The following is a 12221-nucleotide window of genomic DNA, read 5'->3' as shown; positions in this document are numbered from 1 at the left end:
TAAATAAATGACTTACAGAGGACTTACATTACATGGACATGTTTTTAATGTCATTTTAAATTTTCTTTGCACAGTTCATCATCAGTGGCCAAAAGAAATCAAAGTGTTCCACCAACAAGTGCCTGTGCCGTTGTACTTTGAAAATCAGGAGCAAATTGATGCAATCCACACTCACCTGACATAAATTCTGGGAAGCACACCCACACACACTGTGACAAGATCAAATTCACCATGGATGTCCTTTTTACATTTTTTAATGTTTAATTATTATTATTTTCTTTTAAATGAAATACCCACAGATATGAAACTCAAATTAAAAAGGTAGTTTGTGTTCTCATAACTTTCTTTTATGTGGTCTGTGACTCTAAGGGGGTCTACAGTGATTCTGCAGGGTCTCCAATAAGTCTTATAGTTTATCTTATTTGCTTTGATGCATTTCTCAGATCACAACTGAAATCACATCATCTTGTCACTGGTGCACATCATAAAAGCAATTTCTCATTATTTTATACAAATTGTATATTATGTCTATGCGTAGATCTACCGGCTCCAGGTCTGCAGCCTCCTCTCGACGCTTCACCCTCCAGTCCAGTGGGTGGCGGTAACACATACTTTTGTTTACCAACCACCATTAAACCTCAGAGGAAGAAGATTAGTTTTTAGCATGATCTCTGGTGTTACGTGGTACTGGCTCAATACAAACTGTTAGAAAGATTAAAAAAAAAAAAAAAAACATTTTTGAATCAGGTCAATAAATGCCTGTAATATTCCCATCCTCATATACGTTACAAAGTTTTGAAGCAAGCAGGAATATCTGGAGGAGTATCAACTGAACTGAGATCTGCTGCTGTGAAGATGGTGTTTGTTAAAGATGAGAGTGAGGAGGACATGATCGAACCAGAACCCTGGAGAATAAAACACGAGGAACAAGGAGGTTGGTGTCTATTCTTCATTCATCTTTTTGACTGTTGTGGTAGGCCTACATTAAGTCTCAAATTCCTTAATGTAAAAACAAGTCCTAAATTGCCATTAAAATGTCTTAAACCCACGTGTCAAAGGTCTTAAAATGCAACTGAACTGGCGCAGCGATAAGATTTTGCTTTTTGGAATCTCAAAACTCTTGAACTCTAGTGTGTGAGACTCATCATAATACATATTCACTTTTGTTTTTATGTTAACGTAACGTACTCCATTTGTGCGGGCAAAGGATTACCTGTTTTACAGAAGTCTTCCTGTTTTTAAAATAATTTGTCATTATTTTAATGACAAATGTCGCGAGCGCATTGTTATTGTAACGCGAGAGCACGCGGATATCGTTTGTTCTCGCATAAAACTGGACGCGCGCTCTCTCATGAACTGCCTCTCCTCTTGCTCAAATATTGTGTATGTGCGCTTAAACCGTGCCTTGTGCAATTGTGCGTCGCTCCGTGTTCTCGCACTAGAAATAAATTATCTTCACTTCTGGATTAAACGTTATATATGGAAGAAGGTAATGACAAATGTATTTGAAACAAAAAAGCTTGTTGAATTGCACCAATTAAAAAAAATGCATTGCATTAACTGTGCTTGCGTTATATTGCATTGTATTTTTTAGGGCTTGCATTTGTATGGGCTGAAATTCAACATGGTTTTATATTTAAGCTGTGTATAATTCAATAAAAAAAAAAACATTTCCCACATTTTGTAATTAATAAAAATGCAATAATTCATATTCACCTTTTAGACTTCACTTCCAAATAGGGCTGGGCGATATATCGCACGATATTGTTATGCGCATCTCGTCAGTAAAGCCGGTTCCTTGATTAGTAGTAAATCGCCATCACCTGCTTTCAGATGGAGCGGCATTTATTACACAGCAAAAACTCCAGTGTTAAATTAACACTCCTGGGAGTGTATATGAGTCCACACTCAAGAGTGTAAAGTGTTAAAATATGAGTGTTAAATTAACACTCAAGAGTGTTAAATTTAATGAGATTAATTAAGTGATTAATTTAGTGATGATTGAGCATTATTGAAAACACCTGATGTTTACAAGCAGAATCACTGAAGGAGAAAATCTCAAATTGTAAGCCACCGTTATGGGTGTTTGCTTTAGTTGGGCTCTTGACCCTTATATGTTTACTTTAAATTTTGCTTGTTTGCTGTTATTGATTTATAAACGTGAAAAGAAAAAAACGTGATCTGATGGTGTTGGTTATGTTTTGACAATCATGCTGTGATCTCAAAAATGAAACTATTTGAGAGAGTTTGGTTTAACTTGTTAGCAGCAGCTCTGTGATTCTACAGCATATGATTATCAGTATTTTTCTTATAATCCAAAATATTTAATAAACATTGTTCTGATCAAGACACTTTAAAATCAATTTATTTAGAAACACAGACATCAATAATCAGCCTGTGAATCTCAACAATGGTGACAATAATAAAGCATGTTGCAGTGGCTGCCACCAATCACAACTCATTAATGGCTCCCATCATGCATTGCGGTATGAACAAATTATGATCTGAATTGTCTATGTAATTTACTTTTCCTAATTGATTATTCTGCTCGTCACCATTGTTGAGATGCATAGACTGAATCTTGACATCTGTGTGTGCCTAAAAGAAAGACTTTTTCTTAAAACAACTTTTAAGAAATCCTTTATATTATATCTAAAATTCTGAATATTTAAGCAGAAACACAGTTATGCTGTAACCAACAACATAAATCAAAAACATAAAGTTCAAATGATGATTGTCTTAATATAACCAACACCATCAGATCACTTTTTTTCTTTGTTCATCTGGCAGTTATAACTCAGATACAGCAGCCAAACAAAATCTAAAGTTAATAATATAAGGGTCAAGAGCCCAACTAAAGCAAACACCCATCACCATAACGGTGGCTTACAATTTGAGATTTTCTCCTTCAGTGATTCTGCTTGTTAACATCAGGTGTCTTCAATAATGTTCAATCATCACTAAATTAATCACTTAATTATCTCATTAACTTCAACACTCTTGAGTGTGGACTCGTATACACTCCCAGGAGTGTTAATTTAACACTGGAGTTTTTGCTGTGTACAAAGAGCCGTAGTTAACTGACAAGCTGAGCCATATCGCATTAATTATCGCTGGAGATACGTCCGCGATATTAATGTGATATGGCTCAGCTTGTCAGTAACTACGGCTCTTTGTAGTAAATGCCGCTCCATCTGAAAGCAGGTGAAGGCGATTTACTACTAATCAAGGAACCGGCTTTACTGACGAGATGCGCATAACAATGTGATGCGATATATCGCCCAGCCCTACTTCCAAAGTATGCATTCTGTTTAAAAATATGACCTATAATACTCGACAGGCAATTTTCTGTCCATTTTATTTTGCTTTACAAATTCGCTTCCACAAATTAAGTGGTTCAAATTTGACAGAAAATTTAACATAGCACATCTGGGAATTGAAGGAATTTCAGTAGATTATGGATGCACAATCTCCATCTGTTGTTAGTCTTAAAAAAAAAAAAAAAAAAAAAAAATGTATTTCATTAACCATGCTTGCATTTTAATGTATTACTTTAAGCTCATACAGGAAATTTATACAAAAATTTAAATCTGACATTGAGCTAACATGCTCTTTTTGTTTGAATTCTGATGAAATGTCGTTAACTTATTTGGAGATCGAGAGGTGGCATTTGTATGCGTCCCCTCGGCTGTGTGTCCATCAGCGCGAGCACCGCATTTGAGTCCTTGTTCGCGGCTTATTGCGATTAACGTCAATTACCTTAAGTATCTCTTACTACTGTGCAGTTAAAGAAGTGTAACACTTTAGAAAATCAATTTGTGAAATCGAAATTTGTGAATCGATGCAAATTGGTAGAAGATAGAATCGTGATTCATACATGAATTGAACATTCATTTTTTCCCGCACCCCTACTAATTTTCTTTTATTTTCCAATTGCACCAATTGATTTTCATAATTTTAATGTTTTCATTTTAGGCCTGGTGAAAGTGAAAGAGGAAAGACCAGATCTGAATGAAGTGGAGGAGAAACATCAGCATCAGAAAGCTCAGGATGTCACCGCTGGAGAAAAGCCATCGAGTTCCTCCAAAACTGAAAACTGTTGCTCACAAAGCAGCATTCAAATGACAGAAGTCGAAAAGCCTTTCACCTGTTCTCAGTGTGGAAAGACTTTCAGACAGAAAAGAAGCCTTAAGGCTCACATGTTAATTCATGCTGAAATAAAACCTTTCACCTGTTCTCAGTGTGGAAACACTTACAGACAGAAAAGAAACTTTAAGGCTCACATGTTAATTCACGCTGCAGGAAAAAGGCCTTTCACCTGTTCTCAGTGTGGAAAGACTTACACGCATAAAAGAAGCCTTAAGACTCACATGTTAATTCATGCTGGAATAAAGCCTTTCACCTGTTCTCAGTGTGGAAAGACTTACACGCATAAAAGAAGCCTTAAGACTCACATGTTAATTCATACAGGAATAAAGCCTTTTACCTGCTCTCAGTGTGGAAAAAGTTTTACACAAAAACGAACACTTAATGATCATTTGTTAATGCACAGTTCAGAAAATCCTTTCACATGTCCTCAGTGTGGAAACACTTTCACAAGTAAACAAAACCTTAAGAAGCACATGTTAATTCATACTGGAATAAAGCCTTTCACCTGCTCTCAGTGTGGAAAGAGTTTTACACAGAAAGGAACACTTAATGATCATTTGTTAATTCACACTTCAGAAAATCCTTTCACATGTTCTCAGTGTGGAAACGCTTTCACAAGTAAACACAACCTTAAGACTCACATGTTAATTCATACAGGAATAAAGCCTTTCTCCTGCTCCCAGTGTAGAAAGGGTTTTACACAGAAAGCACACCTTGATGATCATTTGTTAATTCACACTTCAGAAAAGCCTTTCACATGTCCTCAGTGTGGAAAGACTTTCGCACGTAAAGAAAACCTTAAGATTCACATGAGTATTCATTCTGGAATAAAGCCTTTCGTCTGCTCTCAGTGTGGAAAGAGTTTTAGACAGAAAGGAGCCCTTGATGGTCATTTCTTAATTCACACTTCAGAAAAGCCTTTCGCCTGCTCTCAGTGTGGAAACTCTTACAGACATAAAGCAAGCCTTAAGAATCACATGTTAATTCATGCTTGAAAACAGCCTTTTACCTGCTCTCAATGTGGAAAGACATGAGAAATCACACCTTACACATGTGTTAGAATAAATATGTTTGCATCTCCATTTCAGTCTATCTAATCATTTCTTGTACCCCCTGTTTAGTCACACGCTCGTATGACATGCTAGTTATTATCCATAAGGATCAACGTTGCATATGATATAATTATGAATGGAATTGTATGTCTCTCTATCTCTTTCAGCAAAGCTGATAATCTCCTTTCTTTTCTATATGGACTTATTCTATTTGTTTGTTTTAGCCAACACCCGAGACTTGCTATATAAACTATGGCAGGAGCACAATAAAGCTGACTTTGAGTGAACTGCACTTCTGTGCTTGTGTCATTCTTGGTCCCCAGATCTGGTGTTTCACTCTGCTCTTCATTGATCATTGTCTTTGTTCTAATATCCAATTTTATCTGACAATTTGGGGTGCTCGTCCGCGATCGATTCAGAACCGAGGGATCGTGCAAATTGGACTGAGACGGTGTGAGGACAAAAACTGTTGTATTGCCTAGACTCTCGAAGTCTCACTCAACGTAATACTCGAGATGGAGAATGTTCTTGAATTTGTAGTTTTTTAGACACCGATTAAGAGGTTTTTATAACCTGCCGTTTTGAGATAAGGAAGGAAGGATGGTCAACCATTGAATAAACTGCAGTTTTAATAATTCATGTAATGTGTACTAATTGGCATCTTAAGACAGAGTGGAACAACTTTGTGTTTTGTCTTTCTGTGTGTAAATTAAGGAAACTGCTTGGTTGTAATATGGGGCAAGATGTTTCTAGACCACTGACAGCCGAGACACTTGTTGACTATGTACAGAAACAATAAAGGTTTCTGGACAGAACCTTTTACATCAAATTTGGCAGGATGGTCAGAAGACAAAATTTAATAAGACTAGAGAGGGATCATTAAAAGATGATGATAGAAAAAGCATGAAATCCATGGTAATAGGGGGATGGGGAGATTTAGAGTGGGGCTATAGAGCTGGTAAGTCCCGCCCCTTCCGCAAAACCCCGCTGGACCTCAAAGTTGAAAAACCGTCAATGCAAGTGAATGGGAGAAAATAATTATTTTCTGGTCCCGTTTGAATTGTGCCATGAATGTGAACATATGTTGCCTGTGAATTTTTTATATGTAAAAAATATAGACTCTCCTGTCTATTTTCTAGCTCCTCCCGTCTTGTTACCTGATTATTGATTAATTTGACCCATCTGTCCTCCCTCGTTACCTGCTTTATTTGCTCTCCCTATTAATTCTCCCTGTGTTTGTAGTCCTGTGCTGATTCATTGTTGAATGTATACTGTGTGTTTCCCTGCTGTCAAGTCAAAGTCAAAGTCAAAGTCAAGTCATCCCCCTCTGGGTAGTTTTTGTTGTCTATTTTATTTTACTATCATTAAAAGCCCATTAACTTTGCACTTTGCAGTCCTCGCTTCATCCCTCCCCATACACAAAAATATATTTGAAATATATATTCAGAATATATAATATAATAATATCATATAACATAGGCTGTAGGCTTATATATATATATACAGTGGTGGTCAGAATTGATGGCACCCCTGATAAATATGATAAAAAATGGCTGTAAAAAATAAATCTGCATTGTTTATCCTTTTGTTCTTTCCTTCAAAAAATTCGCAAAAATCTAACCTTTCATTGAAGTAAAAGGATTGAAATTGGGGGGTAAATCACATTATGAAATAAATGTTTTTCTCCAAAACACGCTGGCCATAATTGTTAGCACCCCTAGAATTTTTTATGAGAAAAATATCTCTGAAGTATTTTCCCATTAATATTTACCTTTTTTAGTACACCAGGGTGACTAGGAACATGACATTGTCTAGCTATGACTTCTTGTTTCACAGGAGTTTAAATATGAGGAAACACAAACTAAAGGCCAAATTCCCTTAATCATCCATCACAATGAGTAAAACGATGGGTTACTTAACGTAATCCCGGGTTCTTTGATAACAGAGTGAGGTGTTTCACTATGGGAATCGCTTTGGGCATGACCAACTATGGAAGCTCCTATGCCACCACGTCTGTCTTTGACAGACAGGTCGACCTGAGATCAGGCTCCGCCCCCACCTATAATACTCAGGTCGACCCCTACGAAGTCATTACAGAGAGATTTCTTCCCGTTCCTGTGCAAGGAGGGAAGTGTTGGTGAAACACCTCACTCTGTTATCAAAGAACCCGGGATTACGTTAAGTAACCCATCGTTCTTTTTCTAACTTCGCTCGGTGTTTCACTATGGGAGATATAGACCACTCCCGGATTGCAACTTACGCTATACCTATCATATAGGACTTGATGTGCTGGCTCCTAACACTGCATGAGCTAAGGATGGCTCAGACACATTCAGTCTATAAAATCTCACAAAAGTATGTGGTGTGGCCCAGCTTGCTGCAGCACAGATCTCCTGGACCGAAACGCCTCTAAGTAAGGCCCATGATGTAGCCATGCCCCTAGTGGAGTGGGCCCTTAAGCCCTCGGGAGGTTGGGAACCTCTGCATTCATATGCTAAGGAAATAGCTTCTACAATCCAATGGGACAGTCGCTGACGTGACAATGGCTTCCCTTTGTGAGGAGTAGCCCATGACACAAACAGCTGGTCATTTTTCCTGAAACCTGCTGTCCTTTCTACGTACACACGAAGCGCCCGTACAGGACACAAGGCATTCAGCCTCCTATCCTCCGAAGAAGAAAACGGAGGAGGGTGAAAAGCTGCAAGATCTGTAGTTTGACATCTATATGACGAATCCACTACTTTAGGTACGAAAGCAGGGTTAGGGCGAAAGGAAACCCTTGTAAACCCTGTAGAGAACTGCAGACAAGACGGGCTGACCGACAGCGCCTGTAAGTCACTCACCCTCTTAGCTGACACCAGCGCTAACAGTAGTGCTGTCTTGAGAGAGAGAAACTTTAACCCTATAGCTTCCAACGGCTCAAAAGGGTGTTGAGAAAGGGCCTCTAAAACTGTAGACAAATCCCACAATGGGACCATTCGCCTGGCCACTGGCCTCTTACGTCGTGCCCCCTTCATAAAGCGACTTATTAAAGGGTGCTGACCTGCTGTCTTGTCACCAAAACCCACATGACAAGCAGATATAGCTGCTAAGTATACCTTTATCGTAGAAAAAGCTTTCCCTTTATCTAGCAGATCCTGGAGGAAACATAATATGTCCCTCACTGAACATTGAAAAGGGACAATATGACTCCGTCCACACCATCCTTCAAAGACTCGCCATTTATTACTATACAGTGAACGAGTAGAAGAGGCTCTTGCACTCTGTATAGTGTGTACGACTGATGGGGGCAGACCTGCTGCACTTAAATTCCACCTCTCACGGGCCAGGCCCAGAGAGCTATCCTGTCTGGGTGAGGATGGTAGATTCCCCCCCCCGCTTGTGACAGGAGGTCCCTCCGGGGAGGGAGGGGCCACGGCTGACCCGACAGTAGTTGAACTATCTCGGCCACCCAAGGTCTGGATGGCCAACGTGGGGCTATCAGTATCAGCGACAACCCCATTTCCCTCACCCTGGCTAGAGTGGGGGAAATCAGGCTCAGAGGAGGAAATGCATACAGCAGGACATTTGGCCATGGGTGGGCTAAAGCATCCACACCCAATGGTGCATTTCCGTCTGCCAGAGAGAAATACAGAGGACATTGAGCGTTTTCCTGCGAGGCGAAGAGATCTACGACCGCCTGACCGTATTTCTGCCATATTTGCTTCACCACCTGGGGATGAAGCTTCCACTCTCCGTACAGGGGATTTCCTCTGGACAATAAATCTGCCCCCCTGTTCAATATCCCTGGAACATGGGTTGCCCTGATGGATAAAAGCATTATGTCGCACCACACAATCAGCTCTTTTGCCAGCTGGTGCAGTTGAAGAGAGCGTGTGCCTCCCTGTCGGTTGATATAAGCAACCACTGTGGAATTGTCTGTTTTCACTAAAACATGCTGGCCCCTGATGAAGCTCAGAAAATGTTTCAGCGCTAGAAACACTGCCAACAATTCCAAGTCATTTATGTGTTTGTGAATTAGCTGAGGAGGCCAAACACCGTTCACAGCTCTGCCCATCAGAGTCGCTCCCCAGCCCTTTAATGACGTGTCCGTCGTCATAGTGACTCTCGACGACACTGCCCTCAAGGGAATCCCCGATCTGAGGGTCGCGGGGCTTTTCCAATGTCTGAGCGCTCTGACGCACGCATAAGTCACTCTCACCGGTCGGTTGAGATGACGCCGAGAACACAGACGCAGATGCGCGACCCAGCGCTGAAAGTCTCTCATTATGAGTAGTCCCAGCCGTACTACAGATATCACTGAAGCCATTAAACTCAGCATCCGTAGGCACAGTCTGAACGGGACAATCTTCCCCGTCTGAAAACGGGCGAGACACTGAGTGAATGACGCGATCCTCCTCTCTGTCAGAGTGACTCGATAAGAGAGGGAGTTTATACTGAGTCCTAGATATTCTGTGTGCTGAGCTGGCTCTAAGCTGCTCTTTTCCATGTTTATTCTGAATCCCAAGCTGTCGAGATGCAATAACACCATGTCTGCGTCTTTGATTGCTTGCTCTTTCGACGAGGCGCATATCAGATAATCGTCTATGTACGACAGTATTCTTATCCCCTTGTTTCTCAACGGGAAAAGTGCTGCTTCCACACATTTGCTGAATACTCTTGGTGCTAGAGACAGACCAAAGGGCAGTGTCTGAAATTCGTAAGCAGTGCCTCGAAATGCAAACCTGAGATACTTCCTGTGAGACGGGTAAACATCTATGTGAAAATACGCGTCTGACAGATCGATCGTCACAAACCAGTCGTTCTGGCGGATGGATCGACAAAGTGTTTTGTGTGTCAACATTTTGAATGAATATTTCCGTAGGTGTTTGTTTAACACACGGAGATCTAGAATTGGACGCAGAGATGTGCTCCCCTTCTTTGGGATCACAAAGTAACGGGAATAAAAACCCTGACAGCCCACTTCCTTTGGCACCACTCTGATGGCTCGTTTGTCTAAAAGAGTGTCTATCTCGGCCGTCAGGACGCGAGCTGATTCTCCCTCGGCCACTGAGGCTATGATACCATTGAATCTGGGTGGTTTCATGGCAAATTGAAGCCTGTATCCCCGTGAAATCGTGTTTACAACCCACGGATGAGCTGCGCATGCGCGCCAACTGAGTATGCGAGCTGAGAGAGGTCCCCTGTATACTTCCCCAACGCAGGCGCGCTTTGATGACGTCATTACCGTCTCCGCGCTGACCCCTTCTGGAGGCGCGCGCGCTCCCTCCGGCGGAGAGGCTAGGGATACACATCTCAATGTTTGGATTTTTCTGCAATCTATCGCCCTCGGCTGACTGCCTGGCTGCGATAGTGAAACATTTATTGTGTTTAATGAATTTGGGGAGCATATCGCCCTTAGCCTGTGGCCTGGATGCGATAATGCATTCTTTATTAAACATTCCCCTGAACTGATGGGCGTTTGAAGACCCCGTGTGAGTGCTTGGTGACACTGGAGAACATTTTGAACTTGATAGCTTATAGCTGGAGCCCTTACTGAACTGAGAACAACAGGGCTGGACCACCTCTTTCTCTTTGCGGGCGGAGAGAGAAGTGCAGGGGAACATTCGCGTGTCAGGTCGCACGCTTTTTCTTCCGATCCTCGGGGTGGGGTGGGCGGTTTCTCGCCGCCGCGGCCGCAAATGAATGTTTCCCCCAGGGTCCGGAGCCATCAGATCTCGGACGATGGCCAGATTGCTGTCCGCTGGGAGGCGGTCTCACACTCCTAGCTCCCGTCTGTCTTCCTCTCGCCGCAGCGGCTGCTGCAAAACCTTGCCGTGGTGGCTGAGAGGGTGGTCGCGGTGTTTGCTTGCGTGGTAAACAGAGGTTAAAAGCCTCGTCCTCCTGTTTCCTGAGGGTGCTGGTTTCTCTCATTTTTTCGAGAGCTGGTCCGAAAAGGCCCTTAGTTGGGTCGAACGCAGCGTCCATCACCTCTGCTTTTTGAGCGTCGCTTAATCCAGACAGGTTCAGCCATAACGCTCTCTCACCTGAAACGGCCAGGCCCATAACACGGCCACAGCCCTGAACCGCGCCACGAGAAGAGCGGAGAATTAAGTCGTTTACCACACATATCTCGTCCCAGAGTGCTGGGTTCGGCACTCCCGTATCTAGTTGTCGCCCCATGTCCTCCAAAATCTGTGCCTGGTACGCTGACAGTAAAGTAACCGCGTTCAGCGAGCACACTGACTGCGCCGCATACTTGTACATCCTCTGATAGACGGACGCGGTCAGACGTTCCTTCTTGTTCGGCAGCGAAATTTGGGATGAGGCAGAAATAGATCGGCGATTCGGATGGAGGTGATAGGCCACTGAAGACTCTATCGCTGGGGGTCCGGCCAGCCCCAGCTCTCCCATTCCTTGGATCTCAAGTTTAGAGCATCCCTTGGTCGGGAGCTTGCTCTTAAAGGGGCTACCCCAATGGCGGGACATCTCCTTCATGCACGCCGGCACGGCAGGTAGGAGTTGTCGCGTTGTGGTTTGAGCAGGCGGTAGCCTTTTCCCGTCATAAAGGTCCCTCTCTGCTCCTTCTGCATCCTGGGCTGCGGGCCACGCTAGGCCCAGTTTTGCCGCGGCTCGCTTGCATACCTTGTGCAGGTTACTGTCTGCCTGAGAGCCAGTGTCAGTCGCGCTAGGGGGTCTAGACTGCTGGATCGGGAAGAGAGAGTTGTCTTCCTCCTCCTCGTCGTCCATGTCCAAGTCGAGGAGGTTAGAGTTAGCATCGCCCTCCGCATCCTCGTCCCCCGGCTCCTCCTCCTCGTGTGCGAGAAGGCCATCGAACAGAGGAGGCATATCCGAGGATTCGGCTTCCATCATATCAGCCCAGCTCGACGTGGTAGCTCGCTGATGATCGTTAGCCTTAGGTTTAGCGATGGCTCCGGCCAGACATGGGTCCTGCTGGCTAGCCACCGCCACTCTCAGCCTTCTCTCCAAAATTTTAACCGGCAAAGATGCACAGTGAACGCACGTTTGCGGGTCCGCAAG

The 12221-nt window shown here is 42.9% G+C and overlaps 2 protein-coding genes across 2 annotated transcripts in view; one reads left to right on the top strand and one right to left on the bottom strand.

The window, feature by feature from the left end:
• The window catches only part of LOC308702727 (tripartite motif-containing protein 16-like), a 662678-nt gene that overhangs the window by 202843 nt on the left and 447614 nt on the right, over nucleotides 1–12221 (bottom strand). The gene's annotated exons all lie outside the window — the stretch shown is intronic.
• On the top strand, nucleotides 734–5486 carry LOC308692298 (uncharacterized protein). The gene is made up of 2 exons (XM_081368156.1): nucleotides 734–934; nucleotides 3976–5486. Exons 1-2 carry the CDS (start codon nucleotides 856–858, stop codon nucleotides 5142–5144), a joined length of 1248 nt encoding a protein of 415 aa, XP_081224282.1. The 5' UTR covers nucleotides 734–855; the 3' UTR covers nucleotides 5145–5486.

The sequence above is a fragment of the Scardinius erythrophthalmus genome (genome assembly GCF_964197995.2).
Source record: "Scardinius erythrophthalmus genome assembly, chromosome: 1".
In the NCBI taxonomy this organism is placed as follows: Eukaryota; Metazoa; Chordata; class Actinopteri; order Cypriniformes; family Leuciscidae; genus Scardinius; species Scardinius erythrophthalmus.
This window is presented reverse-complemented; position numbering and strand designations above follow the sequence as displayed.

Coding starts and splice junctions, on each gene's coding strand:
- LOC308692298 (XM_081368156.1), top strand. CDS start 856: ATGGTGTTTGTTAAAGATGAGAGTGAGGAGGACATGATCGAACCAGAA. Junction 935..3,975: donor AAAACACGAGGAACAAGGAG/GTTGGTGTCTAT, acceptor TTTTCATTTTAG/GCCTGGTGAAAGTGAAAGAG.